This window comes from Solanum verrucosum, unplaced genomic scaffold (genome assembly GCF_900185275.1).
Source record: "Solanum verrucosum unplaced genomic scaffold, falcon-dt-bn FXZP01000093.1, whole genome shotgun sequence".
NCBI classification, from domain to species: domain Eukaryota; kingdom Viridiplantae; phylum Streptophyta; class Magnoliopsida; order Solanales; family Solanaceae; genus Solanum; species Solanum verrucosum.
In genome coordinates this window covers 2,105,248-2,123,944 of record NW_026020065.1, presented here as the reverse complement: position 1 = coordinate 2,123,944, position 18,697 = coordinate 2,105,248, and the positions used below count along the sequence as shown (strand labels likewise).

At 34.9% G+C, this 18,697-nt stretch overlaps 3 protein-coding genes across 3 annotated transcripts in view; 1 reads left to right on the top strand and 2 right to left on the bottom strand.

The window, feature by feature from the left end:
- LOC125823662 (uncharacterized) overlaps window positions 1-18,697 on the top strand; it is a 608,951-nt gene that overhangs the window by 425,951 nt on the left and 164,303 nt on the right. The gene's annotated exons all lie outside the window — the stretch shown is intronic.
- LOC125823689 (uncharacterized) lies at window positions 2,153-2,650 on the bottom strand. The gene has a single exon (XM_049503056.1). The coding sequence runs from the start codon at window positions 2,616-2,618 to the stop codon at window positions 2,163-2,165; it is 456 nt and encodes a 151-aa protein (XP_049359013.1). The 5' UTR covers window positions 2,619-2,650; the 3' UTR covers window positions 2,153-2,162.
- On the bottom strand, window positions 4,658-17,852 carry LOC125823677 (uncharacterized). The gene is made up of 9 exons (XM_049503034.1): window positions 17,408-17,852; window positions 16,210-16,271; window positions 13,326-13,380; window positions 13,078-13,176; window positions 12,617-12,703; window positions 12,343-12,459; window positions 11,074-11,166; window positions 6,441-6,471; window positions 4,658-5,092 (listed from the first exon to the last, which is right to left on the bottom strand). Exons 1-9 carry the CDS (start codon window positions 17,501-17,503, stop codon window positions 4,908-4,910), a joined length of 825 nt encoding a protein of 274 aa, XP_049358991.1. The 5' UTR covers window positions 17,504-17,852; the 3' UTR covers window positions 4,658-4,907.

Sequence of the window (18,697 nt, the reverse complement as noted above, 5' to 3'; positions counted from 1 at the left end):
ATTTTTAGTGAGTAGTTGAGAGAGACTCTGAAATTATCTATTATGGTTTAATATTTGTGATATTCATGAAAAATCATCCGAAGATTCATTTCTATCCATAGTTTCTGAACTTTTTTGGGGCTTTCATTAGTTTGATTTGGTGATCTGAATAGATACTCGAAAGAGGTTTATCAAATTTTAGAATAATTAATTATTTATTGAATTCGTAAGACTCATTTTTTTTCAAGAGAATAATAAAACGAATCAAAGCTAATTAAGTAAAATCTTGCATCTATCCGGTCATTTACCCTTACTTCTCATCCATATAATGATCGTTGTTAATTGTATTCACTACAATGTTTAGTCAATAATTGCAGTTTGTAATCACAAACAACTAAAATAAATCATTTGAATAATAAATAGTAAGTTTTCTTTAGAAATATTATTTACTAGTGAAACATTTAAATTACATTAAATTTTGTGCTCATCAGTCATCGGGATAACTAAAATCAACAATCAACTCCAATAATTTAACTTTGGTTTCAATACATGTAACTTATCTGAGACCCTCCAAACACAAATTAAATATGTAAATTACTTTTAAAATGCGTTCCAAATCCGTTGAAATCATCAAACATCTACTTGAGGTCATCTTGATCAAATGTTGACCTTGGTCAACTCTAAATCTTCAAAAGAACTAGAAATTCATGAATAATCCAAAAAAATAAATTGAACCCCTTAGGATCCATGTAAAACATTGGTCTAAGTTATTGATCACGCTTCAGACTAATTAAACCATCAGAATTCAATTCCAATCTTGTTATCCCAAAATTTGACTTTGGTCGACTTCTCATTCTAAACTTTTAAAATTGGAACTTCTTCAATGAAATATATTTGATCACCTTGAAAACCATGTCACTCATCCCTACAATATACAAATAAATAAAGCTATAGAAAAATCAAATTGGGAGGAAAAAGTCTAAAGTATAAAACAATTATTTGGGTCGTTACAATTCATCCTGATATTCTTTAAGATAAGATTCACTTAGAACTTCAAATAAAGATATATTTTATTAAGTAGAAGCAAAGGAGATCTGAATTTGAGTTTCGATTGTACGGTGTAGACAGAAAAAAACTAAGTAAAAATGTGATCCAACTCTTAAATTTGAATTCACATTCAACAAAACTTAAGCAAAACAATAAAGGAATTTAAAAAATGCAAAATTTGAAGCTTTATAGATATTGAGATCAGCAGATAAATTAAGCATTTTTTCAAAAGAGAAAATGGAAGAAAGAAGGGAAAATTCATGAATTTAAATGGGTTTTCAACTGGTAATTTATTATCTTTAAAACCTAAAATAATACTATTAATCAAATAAAAATTATGTCTTTACGTGTGTACCTAGTGAGGAACTCACCCCAAATAACAAGTCAAAATTTTATTTTAAAGGGTAAAGTGTTAAAATGGAGTATCAAAATGAAAATTGAAATCAAAAGGGATTGTTTGTATATTTCATTATGACTTAATCTATTTAAATTTGATTCAATCAATATAAAATAAGTATTACGATGATAATTTGCACAACTAGAGTTCACCTTTTCAAAAAAAAAGACTCCTTTTTTTGTAATATGTTAATATTATTAAGTTGTCAAAATTGAAACATGATACAATAAGAAGAAAAAAAAACACCCTACAATAGAAACTTTTTGTTTGTCTTTCCTCTTTCAATTTGTCGACAAAATACTCTCATGGAGCTTTTCGAGAAAGGAAAAAGCATTACATGGAGAAGGGAAGGGAAAGAAAAGAGATCATATAAATCAAAAGATTAACATTGGTATTACTAGACTATAAAACAATTACATGTCAAGTAATCCATTCTAAGTATATATGCTAATCAACAATTACAAATACAAACAAGAAATTTAAGGCCAAAAAAAAAAAAAAATCACTCAACAATCTACATGTCTTAGTTTCTACAAGTACATAGATCAACCATAGCACTTAAAGCATTCAAATCACAAATCTTTAATTATGAAAAATGTTGTCTTACAAAGCAAAGGAGAAAGAAGAACACTTTTTTTTTTGTTTTCCAGCCGGTGTACGGAGAAGTCTGGATTAAATCTGAATTGCGCACTGCAGGGCCCATTCGGGAGTGACGCTCCAACAGGAAAGAAGAACTTAATCAACAAAGTTCTGTTCTTGGTTTCTTCCTAACAGAAATGCAACCTCTTTGATGATCTCTAAATATTTTAAGCTCAGAACAATCCCTCAAATCTTCAAGACTTATGTATTGTTGTTTCACCATTCTTGAAAAATCACAACCAGTATCATTAATCCAAATATAAGGTTGGCAAGATTCATCATAATAATAAAGTAAACTCTCAACTCCACCTTTATAATAATTATTATTACTAGGCATATAAGCCTTGTAAATTTTCTTGGAATTTAGCCTCTTTGATGATCCTGGTTTCAATGTATGAACTTTCTTCAAGATTGAACCAACCCTTATTTGCAATTCAATTGATTTATCACTAAAATTCCAAATCCTTGTTCCAAAACTAGAGACTTGAGCTTGATCTTTGCACCCATTGAAGCATTTCACTAAAGACACAAGGCTAAAATTACCACCACTCTCCATTTCATTATGTGCAACAAGTTGAGTCTTTTTTTGGTCACCAAGGCTAGCTTTTTAAAGGGTCTAGATAAAGCAAATAGTCATCATATATTTAGTGTAACTTTCAGCCAATTGCTATATATTCCAAACTTTGCCTACTAATTGATTCTGATATTCTTGGATTTGTGGGCCATTGAAAATGTAGTAACTCTTTGGTTAGGGAGTGGGAGAAATTAAGTTTATTAGCTGTGAGACTATGACATGATTTTAAAGAGTGACATGATTATATATATAATATATGATATTTATTAAAGACATCTATATTTTACGGTGATTATGGTAAAACTAATAGTGTAAATTGTTAACCATTTAATGTTGTGCTAATAGAATAATTATAATTATGCTAGGAGGAAAAAAAGGCATTTGTGGGAATATCTCTGCTGACGAACTATTCAGTAGTACGGATTTTTTCATGTCATTAATGATTTCAACATCTATGATTGAGTTGCCAACTTTTTTGAATTGAGTAAAATGAAGCAAATTCGGTTGAGGTTCGTGAGCTTGTCAACCATTTCTACATCCGGAATGGAGGGTTGCTTTGGTTTGAAGCTATTCCCATTAGGTTGCTTTCTCCGAGGAAGGTGTTTAAAAGACATTAGTGGACTTAAAAGAGCTAGCCTGCTCAAAGGAGCTTAACTAGAAAGCAGATCAGGTCTTACGCAACCTTAGATTATCCATCATCTTTTCTTTATTTGTATCACCAAAACACCGAAGGGCCGTCTATATGTACCTCCGGAGCGCTGGCCCATTCAAGAAAAAGAAGTAGGGAAAAGACTAGCAAATTTCTTAGGCTAATAGAGTAGGTGGTTGTAAATTTACTACTAGTTATAATTAAGTTTATTAGCTGTGAGACTATGACACATTTTTTCTATTAAGGAGTGACATAATTTATATAGAATATGATATTTCATAAAGACACCTGTATCTTTCAGTGATTAAGAAGTGCCTCCTAAAACTTTTTTAAAAAATAAACAACATTTAAGTAGTATGATAGGCTTATTAGGATGATATAGTGTAGGCCAAAAAAATTAAGGTGTTTGAAGGGGATTTAAGAAAAATGTCCATTTTCTTGACAACAATGTCCAATCTTCATTTCTAAGGTACCACATAATTTGGACTATAACAAGATAAAAGCAACTTTCTTGGGGTCAGAAAAGCAAGAATTGTTTAATAGTGAATTATGGATTAGGCTTCAAATAATTTTGCTTTATCTGTCATGATTATGCTTGTGCTTTTTTAATCTTTTTTTAACTTTAATAATTATAATTTCTAACAAGAGCACCTTTAGCCTCTTTGTGGTGAAACTTCAGCGGCAGGCAAAGAATTCAGAATTGCCAATTCTTTTTTTAAGATATTGGAACTTGACTTGACTGTGGTCCTGACCCACCAGCCATTTGGTGAAAAGTACTACTAAATATTAGGCCACACCAAAAACTTTAGTGCCCTTGTTATGATGTTTGTTGATATACAAAGAGGAAAAATATTGTAGTGCTAGTAGTTAAAAGTATCTTCTTGTGTTCCCAGATGGTTCTATTGATAAAATGCAACATGCCTAATGCAAGAACATGAAATCCTTTTTTGAAATCCATATGTTAGTGTTCCCAAGTAAGGAGATAAAGGTTCTATCGATAACTTCGTGTGATACTTGGGCAAAGTTGAGTGAGTGATCCTTTCTCGTTACAAAAAATAGTTTAGACTTTCGTGAAATAAAGTAAAAGTTGAATGACCATCCATCCAGAATGAAACAAACCAATTCAAGGCCAACCATAGTCGCCTTCACCAGTTGCTCACTCTATGGATCCAAAAGTAACTCGGCAAAACATTGCATAAGTTTCAGTTCCAATAAAATGACTGTCACAAACAGATGCACAACTGAGTTTAAAGTCCAACTAGTTGTCTTAGTTTTCTCTTGAGAATATAAGGAGCAAGTGCTTTATCAAGTCCAATCCAAGAACATGATAAAGGGTTCTTATGGGTTTGAGAAGTAGACTAAGGGTACGCGTAAAGGAAGAAAATTATTTCCCGGGGTTTATTACACTGGTGGTAATGGTAATCCAAGACTTGTAGATTTAAAGTAGCCCCAAAAAGAAACTAAATAATTCAATTTCTGGCCAAACTACGTCCATTTGTATGATCTGCCTGTACAAATGAAGACTATGAAAAAGCTTCACCAAAGGGATGCCAAAATCATCAATAAGAAATGATACCTATAGCCATAGCGCAAGTATGAAATTTACAAAGATAATACCAGTCCTATTTTTCATGATTGTCTTGAGCAGAATCTATCTTTATTATAAGGGGCTGGTCGAGACGTGCAGCTGAATCAGCCACGGTTGGTAGCTCTGGTATTGACAATATGTCATCAATGTCTTCATTTTCAGCCAGTGCTTTTTCTAAAGCAGCCTTTGCAACTCTTGTCACACAAATAATCAAAAACACTGCAATACACACAACCAAGGTGGTGGTTATTTGAAATCCTACGTTCAAATGTGTTGGCATTTCATCAAAGATGCAATATAGTTTAATCCTAACATCATTTGCAGATAATTTACGCATGTAATACTCAAATACATGTTAATATTCCAAGAGACCTTCACAAAACAAGCTGGGGGGAGCAGCAAAAAATGCTTGGTGAGGAAAAAAAATTCCATTCATGAGAAGGATGAATACTTTTAGAATTGCTAGACTAAAGAGCGCTCTATACTAACAACATCATTCTCATAATAAAAGCAAAGTTATACACAGGTAATACTAAAGTATATAACTACATATTAATATTTCAAGAGATGTTCACAATGGAAAAGCTGGAGGGAGCAAATGATGTTTGGTGTGAAAAGATTTGCAGTTCATGAGACGGATGAATACTTTTAGAAAAGCTGGTAAGGTAGTTACATATAGCACTTTAGCTTCTCCTCTTCTACTTCTTGAAGTCTTATCAAAGAATATATGGCCCTGCCCAGACCCCACTTGTGGGAATACACCGGGTATGTTGCTGTTATAAAAGAATCCATGGCTACACTGAAAGCTTTTTATTTATTTATTTTGCAACTTCTAAGTTCTTCCCCGTCTCCCTTTTTCTGATTGTTAAAGGTAAGTATATTAACTTCAACAATAAGAGAATGCTGAAAAATAGGTACAAGAGGAGGCTACATTACAAATTGTGTAATGAGCTCAACAAGTCGATCATGGCATTTATGTCATTTGCAATAGCAGCCATGTAGCACCCAAAAAAAAGAAAGAAGAGAAGATATACATCTTTGCCAAATAGAGACTGAAGAAAGCATCTATTTACAAGGGTCGGAGACCCATAACCCTTTCTTATTATTAGTAAGATAGCTTGTCTTGGCTCCGCACCATGCATCATTCCAATCCGGTTTTCATGAATATGGAACTCCATTCACTATATTTTGCATTGTTGATAGTTATGTATAGTAAATTTTTTTGGATAAATAATTATGCATAGCATATACTTGATTGTTGGTCTATGTTTGACAAAATTAGGTTATCAAAATGCCAGCAGGGGTATGCTCAAGTTTTAAGAGAGCTATAAGTCAAGGTCTTACGCATTTCCCCAATTAATTCTATTCGAGTCAAATACAAGTTACATTATAATGCCAGCATTCAAATTAAAGAGCCGCTTAGAAAAAATTGACTGGTGATTTTTGCTTTCTAACAACATATGAATATCTTGAGAAAATATTAAATATTTGCAGCAATTTCACATGTAGAAATCTTTTCTGATCATTAACAAAAAATTAATGCAATTTATTAGAATTAGAGACTCACCAGACACCAAAAGCCCCAATATTATCATAGCCTGGCCACACAGAAAACAAAAAGAAAAAAGGATTGTCAAAAATTCAATTAGAACAAACAACAAGAAGGATTGATTTAATACAATCATTCATTTTATTGGATAAGAAGTCCACAGCAAAGTAGGGCTAGAATGATTACTAGGGCTGTCAAATTAGTGGGTTGGGCTAAATTTGCACACGTAGAAATGATTACCAACTTATGAATTTTTTATCAATAGTTGCCAACAAAGCACTTGGTTTTGGCATTTGTGATCTTCTATTTTTTTCGTGATCAAGTAAATATTGCCATTTATGTGACCTATTTATTCATTTTGAAAAAATAAAACATCACCCACTAAAAAATTAGTAACTGTAGGTTAGAGTTCAATTAGTGAGGTATCATTATGTTAAGCTGAACATATATTATTCCACATACTGGTTGCATTCATATGAAATTTAAAATTGGTGAATATTGCGACGAGTGTAGTGCGACATCCATATGCAAGAAACTATTAGGACAAATTCAATTTTAGAAATACTGAACAATGAATGAAATAAAGAATCCAAAAATAAAGGCAAAATATATTATTTGAATAAACACTACGAATGTAGAAAATGTACACTTATTGCTCACTTGAAGCTCAGAACTGCTTGTCTTTTGTAAAATAAAACCTAAAAATGGCAACAAAGCCAAGCCAAGTCATTTCAGTGGAGGACAGTTCCACAGTCCATACTAACCCAATCCATGCAAGTTGCGCCAATTTGACTGGGTGTCAAAGCTGAGGCAACAAATAATAGATCCCATGTATAAGTATGACAATTAGCCATTCTCTGTAACTGTCATGACTTGATCCATTTTTTCGGTGCAACATTTCAACAACTACTGCTATGACACAACCTCAAGTTGAGGGCGGCGGCTTTGAGAATCCTCAATGTCATAAATGCTCTATTTGGGTTGATAATATATTTCAATATCCCAGGATAATCTTGTTTTGAATCAAACAACCCCAAAGAGTCTTTCAAGTAAGCACTACCTTCTAATTGGTATCAGATATACAGATTTGCAATTTTCAATGTTTTCTATCTTTTGCTAGATCTGCCTCGATTCCAACATGTTCTAAATCTATTGAGATAACTTTTTTCCATGTAATTTTAGGTCTACATTTTCCTCTTTAGCACCTTCAAACACCATGTTCAAGGACTATGTGACACATGGTCAAAGCGACATCTCTTATTTTATCCTTTATACACGCTACTTGCACCTTCTAACAGATGTGATCATTTATGATTTTATCTACTCTTGTAGGAGCATACATCCATCTTAACATTTGCATTTCTAGACACTCCTCTTGTGGATATATTGGGCTTTAGAAGCCTAACATTCACTTAAATTCACTCTTGTGGCACTCGTCCATTTCAACCATCCTACATTAATCCAATGTGAACATCTTAATCTATCATTCCATTCTCCTGGATTATTGAGCCTAAATCTAAATTGCCTATATTTAGGCACCTGAACCTCAAGTTCATCTAATCTGGCCTTAACTTCACTCCTATCTCACTGTCTAAACTTCTCATGCATGTATTGTCTTACTCCTACCAGTGTTGTTAAAAGTCATTGCTTTGTTGCTTAGGGGGATGATGCAATGTGAAGCGAGGCATTGGTGCTTTATAGGTGAAGTCATGTGCTTCAGATAGGCAGACCTTCAAACAATGACGTGCAAGGTGATGGTGATCCAAACAAGAAACGGTCAGTTATTTGAATTGCAACTTTGAGAAGTTAGAACTAATATTGACACATATATTGGATGCTAAAATTAGTTATTTCACTTGCAAATTCATTATTATTATATGTTTGATATTTTTAATATTTGATAAGTCGTCCGCTTCACTTCAAAGAAGTGTGCGCTTTATACTTCTCACTTTTTGCTTTAAGCATCATGAACCTCTTTGTTTTTTCGCACTTTTCACTTTTAAAACACTGACTTTTGTTTATCTTAAAACTCTTACTCTCTAAAGTACTTCTCTATAGCTCGAGCCTATGATTGACATCCTCATCAATTAACACAATATCATCTGCAAAGAGCATGCTTCATGGTATCTCATCCTGTTGGTTAATATGTCCATAACAAGCACAAATAGGTACGGGCTTAACGTAGAGCCCTGGTGCAAACCCATGGTAAGGGGAACTCCTCTGTCCCTACCACTGTTCTCACATCTGTAACAGCTCCTTCATACATATCCTTTATGATATTCATATATTTGATATGAATTCTTTTCTTTTCCATTACCAACCAAAGGACATTTCTTGGGAGTTGGGACTCTATCATATGCATTCTGTAAGTTGACGAAATATCATTTTTAGATTCTTTTTCTTCTTATAATTTTCCATCAATCTTCTTAGTAAAAATATAGCCTCTATTGTAGACCTATCAAACATAAAACAAAATAGGTTCTCTGTTCGACATTTATATTTTATATTCTTCTTTTTCCTCTGTGTGTGTGTGTGGGGGGGGGGGGGGGGGGGGAGGGGGGATCTGGAATAACTGGATTAAAAGGAAGTTGACTAGTCCAACATTTTGATTTAGTTTCACATAATGATGATTCCTCCCATACATCTTGATTGGCTTACTTTCTACACAGAGCAGCCCACAAGGCAAAGTTATGATCTTGAATACTAAAAATATCAACAATCAATCAACTATGTCTATCAAACTAGTAGGGGACGGATATATGAATCCTCTATCTCTATTCCCGGCAATTTGGACAAATCGTCCAATATATTTAGTGCTCTTTCGAACTAGAGATTCTCCAAAACTAGACAGAATCTTGACAAATATCAAACTTAAATAAGATGAAGTCTTAATCACAGAGTTGTTTTATCCTTCATATGGATCCTTTACTTTCATTTGTTCTGTTCTTAGCTAAAATTGCATGTAATCCTGGAGAAGACAACTTTACTTCATATGATTTTGTCTATTTCATCCCATTTTAGCACAACAATCATCAGTGTCATGCCTACAGATACTGTCTGTGTGTGCTACTTTTTTTTGAGAAAAAATCTGTGCGCTACTTGCACTCAACTAAATGTGATTAATTTCTAAGTTTGTCTAATCTTGTACTTACTCCATTCACTTTTACTTGTCCACTTTAGCATATCAAGAAAAAGACAATTTTATTTTTCCTATTTTACCCTTAACATTAACTACTCATTCCCCAAATTATTTTTCCAAATCCATTGAAACTATACAACATTAATATGGGTATTATGGTAAAATGTGCTATTTATTTATTATTTCTTAAGGGGAGTGCTGCAAAAGCCATCGTGGACAAGCAAAAGTGAACGGAGGGATTATAAGTGTATCCAGCTTAACATTTATATCTCTACGACAATCATCAAATTCTGTAATAGAATACTTATTCTCTATGACCACGAAATCTGTCTAGGCAGCCTTGGAAACTCGTGGATAATGGGCCCGCCCTCTACACTTCTCCACTTACATATTAGAATAGTTTCATATGGTGCAGGGCTCAAACCTGTGACTAAGTCACAAGTTCCCCCAATCTTTGCCATTTGAACTAAGCTCTAGGGTCAGTACAATAATAGAATACTTCTTCATTCCCAATGAAATACTGTAAATTCATAGTTCACCACAACAACAATGAACTTTCAGTTTTTCATTTATCTAATGCAGCTTGTCTCTTTTAATTTCTCAACAAGGAAAAAGTGGTTGTGGGCCCTACATATTCCCCTAATACAAAAGATCAACTCTCATCTCAATGATTGTGCAAAACGTTCAATTAAGAATGAATTGCCTGAATGCATCGTTGACTTTACATTATCTAATGTTACCAAGTACATAGATCACTTCGGTTAGTGGAACAGTAACGAGTTTCTTAGCTTAACTACCCTCTTTTAATTTTCCGTTTATTAGCAAGCATTCATTAGTTCATCAATAACCGTATAAAATTAAAATTTTATGTCTCTGTTTAACATCCTGAAAATAGTCACGTTGTACTCAATTTTCACTCTTCCAGCAAGATATGGTATGTTGAGAGTGTTATCTCATCAGTTATTAGTTAGATAGGCAAAACATATCACATCCATGCAGTGAAATTTTTTGGAAGCTACTTCATAAATGAGTCAATGGCATGTTGTGATTTGTTTACACATCTGACCTCATTTTTACTATTCCTTGCCCTCAAAAAGTTTTTCTTCCCAGCTTGTGCGCACCACCAACTTACGAGATGCCTAGTTAACTCCCCACTAACACAGGTACTGAGTCACTCTATGCACCAAGACTTAGGTGGATAGGAATAATTCACCTAGTTCACCTCTACAAGGATTTCAACCTTATGTCCAAGATTGTCACTCCAACTCTTAGATTGATAGCACACCCTTGGGGGGTTCCTTGCCCTCCAAAGTTCTTCCAGGGGTGGAAGTAAAAGAAAAGCCCACAATTCGTCACATTAACTAGTTATTTGTCCTACATGCCTGTACAATACTACTATTCAGTTTGAAGCACAAAAGACCATTTGCCAATGTGTGACATGACTTAAATTACTATCAGATTAGCATAAGATTTGTTAAATGTATATAGCACAGGCATTCACTTAGCTCTTACCCAGCGAGTTTTTGAAAATTCACCCCATCCATGAGTAACATCAGAAAGATCTTTCAAAGTTGTGCCGACATACACCAGGGCAAAAGTTATTGGCTGCAATAGGGAAAGAAATAGATTCATCAATAATAACAACAACAAACCCAGTGAAATCCTGCAAGTGGGGTCTAAGGAGGGTAGTGAAATCATCAATAATAAATATTAATATGATAAAAAATATAGAAATCATAACTAAGGATCATTTTTCTAACACATCAATCAATAAGCAAAGAAACATGGATGGCGAAGGATGTCTGGGTGGAATTCCAAGGGTTATTGAAAAGATCAAGGCATGCAGATGATCCTAATATACCACAATGGCTTCTTGGTCAGGATCATTTCACATGGATAGCACCAGTAGCAAGTCAACCACATAAATCAATAGAAATCTCTCTTACAAGAGGAAGGATCAAGAATTTTATTTTGTCCCTGCATATTTATAAAGGGGTTGGACAGAGTCGCCCCAGATCAAACCTGGCACATATGCATGAGCTTACCAAAAAACCCTTTATATCATAGTCAAATTTGCTAATATCCCATTCTACATGCGTCGTTACAGGTCCCACCGATTAGGTTTATGGTAACTGTTTTGCTTGGTCTCTCTAAATCTGGAGCTACATAAATGCTTTTAAACAACTTTATTGAATTTATGAGTAGGGCAGGGATGGAATGAGGTTGCTAACTACATTCCAGTAACATTTTTGACATTGCATTCGAGAAACCACACATCTGCAACTCCAAAAAACAGAGCTCAGGTTATTCTTTGACTACTACAGTGAAGCTACAGTCCATCTACTTTTACAAGGATATCAAAATATTTCTTCAGATTCCATCATAAAAACACCTTCACCAAACACAATGACCATATCTATGTCACATGGCAAGCCATGAGAGTGATTTTGACCTGAGGAAACTTGGAAGGGAGGGGGAAGAGAGATAGATAGATGAGCTCAGAAAATTCTCTGCCAACAACAGTGAAGTAAGAAATAGCATTTACTTTTACAAGGATAAGAAAACAGTTCTCTAAATCTCATTGTAAAAACACCCCAACCACAGTCTAGGGCCATATCTATGTCGCATGGCAAGTCAAAAGAGTGATTTTGACCTAGAGGCAACTGGGAAAAGAAAAGAGGGGGGGAGGGGACCATGACCATATCGATGTCACATGGCAAACCATGAGAGTAATTTGACCCAGAATTTTGATGACAGATAGATAGAAAGAGTGAGACTTACCATCATTCCCAACCATGAAGCCAGCATGTATTCCCAAATTGAAACTGGTGTCACTGATAACAGGTAGTTCAGCATATTAAACGGAAGCAGAGGAACGAGTCGGAGCAGCAAAACAATCTGTCAAATCAGAGTAAATCAATGTGCAGGGTTACTTCTGCTCTTTTTGGAAATTAATATCCATATTACTGACACACTACTAAGCCGAAACGACAACTTGAAGATGACATGATTATGAAAAGGGCCTTTTCGGGCCTTTCAAGAAAGACATATGAACCTTAAAGCCAGATTTCCGAATTGCAATTGCAACTGCACGAAACTGTGGATAATCTTTCAATTTGGAAATGACAAATGACCTCCCAATCTGTCAAAATGTCAGTGAAAGAACAACAATTAACGAAAATAATCAGTTCACAAACAATCGTCTTAGGGGTATGGCACAAGAATATATAAACAGAAAGGAAAATGAAGGAACAAGTAACAAAAAGTATGCCCTATCCATACACAAATTGTACATGGAAGACCATATCCTGAATAAAAAGTTATCCAAAATGACAAATCTACAGACTTGTACCTCAGGTAATCCAGTTTTTGTAATATGACTAGAGTACCAATCAGAGCTCAGGGAAGTGGACTATGGAAGAAATCATGTTGTTCTAACTTCTAAGCAATACTTCAAGTGAAATACATTTTTAACTGCTCAACAAAGTATCCCCTCTCTAGAATGAAAGAACTTACTGTTCTACCAAGAAGAAATGCTGCGGCAGCACCAATGGTAGCACCAATAGAATCAGCAACAAAACCCACAGGCAGGCCAAATAGATAACCACCACCTAGCTGAAAACAGGAACCATGCAGAGTTCAATTCAATCATAAGTCTGATAAATATGTGCTATAAAAGAATTTTGAACAGCTGTATTAAAAAAAATGGTGGTTAGGACTTAGGAGGGAGACGTGACTTAAACAACAAACGCCACAAGTTTTACCGTAAGAACTGATGCAGGAACTGCCAATACTGTAAGAGGAATGTATGCAACAGCCCTGCAAGACACAGAAAACAACATGACCAAAAGCACATCAGCATAAATCTCCAGTGTTGATTGCGCAATCTTAAAGCAAGGAATTTTATTTCACCAATTTGAGGAAAACCCCTTGTAGAATAATTCTTTTTCATTAAATTAAGGGAAAACCCTTGTATAATACATCAACAACATACCCTGTGTATTCCCACAAGTGAGGTTTGAGAGGATAGAGTGTACGCAGACCTTACCCCAACCTTGGGAGGTAGAGAGGTTGTTTCCGACAGACCATCGGCTCAAGAAAAATAAATTCAAAGCAGATCGGTAAAGAAACCTTGTATAATACAACATAAGGATATTCTACATAAAAGCAATGCTTAGACATATATTCAGCAGTCACCGATAAAAGGAGGAACCCCTGAAAATATCAGGGATAATAGAAAGAACTTGAATTGGATTGATGAGTTCTCTCACCTTTCAGGTGAAGATAATCACAGTAATCATGCTTCTAATTAGAACAAGAACTGACACACATCCAAATTTTACAAGGCTTATCTCTGGATTAAACTTCCATGAAGATATATAGTAATTCCTTTTTTTTTTCTTTTCGGAGATACCCACAAACATGCCGGCAGGGTTGCACGAAAAAATAACTCCCAGATGGTACTCAACAATAAGAACAATGTCTAACATATTCCCATGTTTTTACTCCAAGCACTCACATTTCACAGTGTGTACAGAGAAAACGAGAAGTGAGGAGCTTAAGCAGCATAAACATGAACAACAGTCACCCTTTAACTCAAGAGCCAAATGGATGAAAGAACAGCATAATAAGGGATGAGCATTGAAAGAGAAATGAACTTCTATAATGTCTAAACAAGGACAGGCTTCAGGTTAATATGGAAACAAATTGGCGTAGACCCTAAAAATTTAGCTCATTGCCTCACCCCCCCCCCCCCAAACCAAAAAAAAGGGAACACGAACACAGACCAAGTATGTGATGCTGGATCTTGGATACACCAGAGACTAGATAGGATGAACAGGGGAAGAGCGACCCGACCAGACAAGATTCCGCTGGAATTTTGAAAGAGCACAGACATGACAGGCATAGAGTAGTTGACTGGGTTGTTTAATGTCATTTTTAAGACGGCAAAAATGCCCAAAGAATGGAGGCGGAGTACAATGGTCCCGTTGTACAAGAACAAGGGTGATATCCAAAACTGTAACAATTACAAGGGCATCAAGTTGCTAAGTCACACTATGAAAATTTGGGAGAAGGTGATGGAGATGAGGGTGAGGAGGGGTGTGTCCATTTCTCAGAACCAATTCAGTTTCATGCCGAGGCAATCAACTACAGAAGCCATTCATTTGGTGAGGAGACTGATGGAGAAATATAGGGAAAGAAGGATTTGCATATGGTCTTCGTTAACTATGAAAAGGCTTACGACAGAGTCTCGAAGGAAGTCCTCTGAGATGCCAAGAGGTTAAAAGCGTACCAGTAGCTTACACTAGGGCGATAAAGGACATGTATGATGGAGCCAAGACTCGAGTTAGGATGGTGGAAGGAGACTTCGAGCACTTCCCTGTTGAGATGGGGTTGCACCAAGGATCAGTTCTTAGCCCATTCCAATTTACCTTGGTGATTCAACAAATTGACGCGGTGTATTAATAATGAGGTGCCATAGTATCTGCTATTTGTGGATGACATAGTACTACTTGATGAGACATGCGATGGAGTTTATGCTAGGTTGAAGGTGTGGAGACAAATGTTGGAGTCCAAAGGGTTCAAGTTGAGCAAGACCAAAACAAAAAATTTGGAGTGTAAATTCAGTGATACAGTGAATGAGGTTGGCGTGGAAGTGAGGCTTGACACTCGGGCTATCCTTAAGAGAGATAGTTTCAAGTATCTTGGGTCAGTAATCCAAGAAAGTGGGGACATAGACAATGATGTCACTTATCGTATTGGCGTGGATGAAATGGAGGCTTGCCTCCAGAATCTTGTGTGATAAGAAGGTACCACCTAAACTTAAAGGTAAGTTCTACAAAGTAGTGGTTAGACCGACATTGTTGTATGGGGTTGAGTGTAAGTCGAAAAATGAGAATGTTGAGATGGATGTGTGGGCACAATAGGAGTGACAGGATTAGGAATGAAGATAATTGTGACAACGTGGGAGTGGGCCTCCATAGTGGACAAAATGAGGGAAGCAAGTAGGATGCAAGAGAAGATGCGTAGATGCCCCCGTGAGGAGGTGTGAGAGGCAAGATATAGCGGGAACGAGGAGAGGTAGAGGTAGGCCGAAAAAGTATTGGGTAAAGGTGATTAGACAAGACATGGCACAACTCCAGATTACCGAGGACATGACATTAGATAGGACGGTGTGGAGAAGGTTAGTAGGTATGGAGTGTTATCTTGATTTTTGAGAGGTTTAATCGTTTTCTTGTAGTGTTTTGCTTTTGATTCCACTATCACTTGTTTTTTATTGTGTTTAGGTATCGCATTATTTTGTGGTTTCTATTGTTTCCTTATTAGTTGCTTTGTTTCTCCACTTTCGTTTTTCTTTTTTCATTATTCTGATATGTTATACTCGAGTCAAGGGTCATCCAAAAACAGTCTCCTTAACCCCGCGAGGCAGGGTATGGTCTTCGTACACTCTAACCTCCCCATACCCCACCTGTGGGATTCCACTGGGTATTGTTGTTGTTTGTAATACCCATACAAATTAGCTAGAATACATCAAATTTGCATGCATATCCATTCCCACCTTGTCAAGTAACTCAAATCACTCAACTAAATCAAATATAGAAATGATTTAAAATGTGCAGATAATATTCATATATAAAGCATACTTACAGGACAAGGGGACCCCAAGGACCAAGATCTTGCTCAATCCATTGCAAGAAATCTTTCAGTATCTGGAAGAAAAGAAAAGTATTTTAGAGCACAATAGAGAGAGATAAGTAACTTGAATCAACAAGGCTCCATAGACATGTCTCTAAGTTATCCTGATAATACAGTCTATGTATCCAGTTTATTGACAGAATTTCACAGAACGACAACCGAAAAAGTGAGCTCCACTTGATTCATTATCCATTTAAAATTGTTCCAAAGTTGGAATTCAAGAATCCAATCTAGTAATATCATAAATGAATCCAGAAGCAAGTTACATCATGTGGATCACACATTATGAAGTTCTGAACATATATCACTGGATAATACAGTCAACTCCATTTGGCATAAATTGGCAAGAGGTTCATAATAGACATGAAATACAACAACAAAAAAAGAAACAATTACTCCAATGGAAAGTTCAAATTACACATTAGTTTTCCAGGTTCTGGAATAAGCTCACTCTTTCCTCACAGCTCGTGTAAATCATATTTATGGAAGATGCTAAAGGATTTGCTTGGAACCAAACACCACCCCAAGTCACAGATAACAATGTAGACATAAACCCAACACTGAGACCTCTACCTAAAATGATCCATGCAACCAAATAAATCACATCCAGAAAAGGATAATCATCTTAATTAAATATAAACAATAACTACACCTCAAATCCAAACTAGTTGGGGTTGGCTTATAAATGTTCTATATCTATCCTGCTCTATTTGAGCTTGTTTCATTCGAACAATGTTTAAAGACAAATTAGGTCATTCTCTATTCTCACACTAATCCCTAAAACTGACATACAAATCTCTGGCCAAACTAAAAAGACTCCTAGACAGTGAAATCCCAAATTGGCAAATGAACAAATGCTAAATGCAAATACTTTCACAGCCCTAAAAAGGCAAAAACTCACGAACAACCAATACCTATAATTTTTACCAAAATCCCAGATCACGAAACCGTTTCCCAACCAAAAGGGTAGGTCAAATTTCAATAAATTAAAACAAAAGAAAAAAAGCAAGGATAACCCAGGTGAGCCAAGAATAACGAATAACCAAGAACAAACTTCGCTACGAAAAAACCCAGATCAAATAAATCATTGTTCAACCAAAAATGATGAAAACATAACAAATTAAGAAACCCCATATGGGTAAAAAGAAACCTTTTCAACGGGGAGAGTGAAACAAGCGGTGGCAATTGCAGCGAGAAGGAGAAGAAGAAAAGTGAATTTGAAAAGAGAAGACCAATGAAAAGCCATTGATAACCTCTTACGCCAAGGCCTACACTCCTCTTCGTCTTGGTCCTCAGGAGTTGCTTGTTTCAATGACAAGCGCGGCCTTAATCCTCCTAAATTAGCCAGATTTCCCAATTGAAGATAAAATTAAACACCCCTAAATCTATAAGGTTAAAACCCCAAGAAAATTTCTATAATGCCTCATCTCCCAAGAACAAAAAGATTAATTTTTTACAATAGTTTTTGATCTTGGGGTGGATCTATAAGCTAAAAAAGCTTTGCTTTGCTGCTTTCCTTCTTCTATTTTTTACGTTTTGCGTCTAAGAAGATGCTATTCGCGTAACGTAGTGAAAACTCCAAAGTCTTGCTTCTTTCCTATATATTTACAATTTTCTCAAACACAAAGAAAAAAAAACAATTTGATTAATTAATCCTCATGTATTGTACTTATTAGTTCCATCAATTTTATGGGAAAACAAAAATAATTTATGGTGAGATGAAATATAATTCTAGAATAAAATTTATGGAACTAAAGAAATAAGTTTCGATTAAGGGGGATTATTAGATATTTAACTTGTGATATGACATTTTTATAATACATTTTAAAAGTTGTTAATTTATTTTGTTGTAAGTTTTCATAATTTGATTTCATCTTTTTTAGTGTGATCAATAAAATAGTAATTTTGAGATTATTAAATTGAAAAAGATGAAAAAAAAATATATGAAAATGGACTTGAATAAATTCCAAAATATTGAGTTGGGAGTAGGGTTGTTCATGGTTATGCATAAACAACCAAATCGAACCTCAATCCGAATCAAACCGATTAAAAAAACTGATATTTGGTTGGATTTGGTTAGGTTTGGATTTTGAATTTTGAAAACTGATACTATTTGGTTTGGTTTTGGTTTAACAAAAGAATATCCGCAAAAATAACCAAACCGAACCGTTAAATTATATATATAAATTTTATAATTATTTATATATTATTCATAAATAAAATATAAATATTTTATTAAATATTAATTAATTTAAGTCTTTAACTTTATTATTTTCTTAAGCCCAACACTTAAATTTTAGCCCAAGTATTAAAATCCTAATTCCAACTCAACCAAAAATTTATTATTTAAGTGATTTTTACATTTGGAGTACTGATTTATTTTTTTGGTTTATTAGGAAAAATTCTCAGTTGTCACAACATGCAAGATTCAATATGTTAT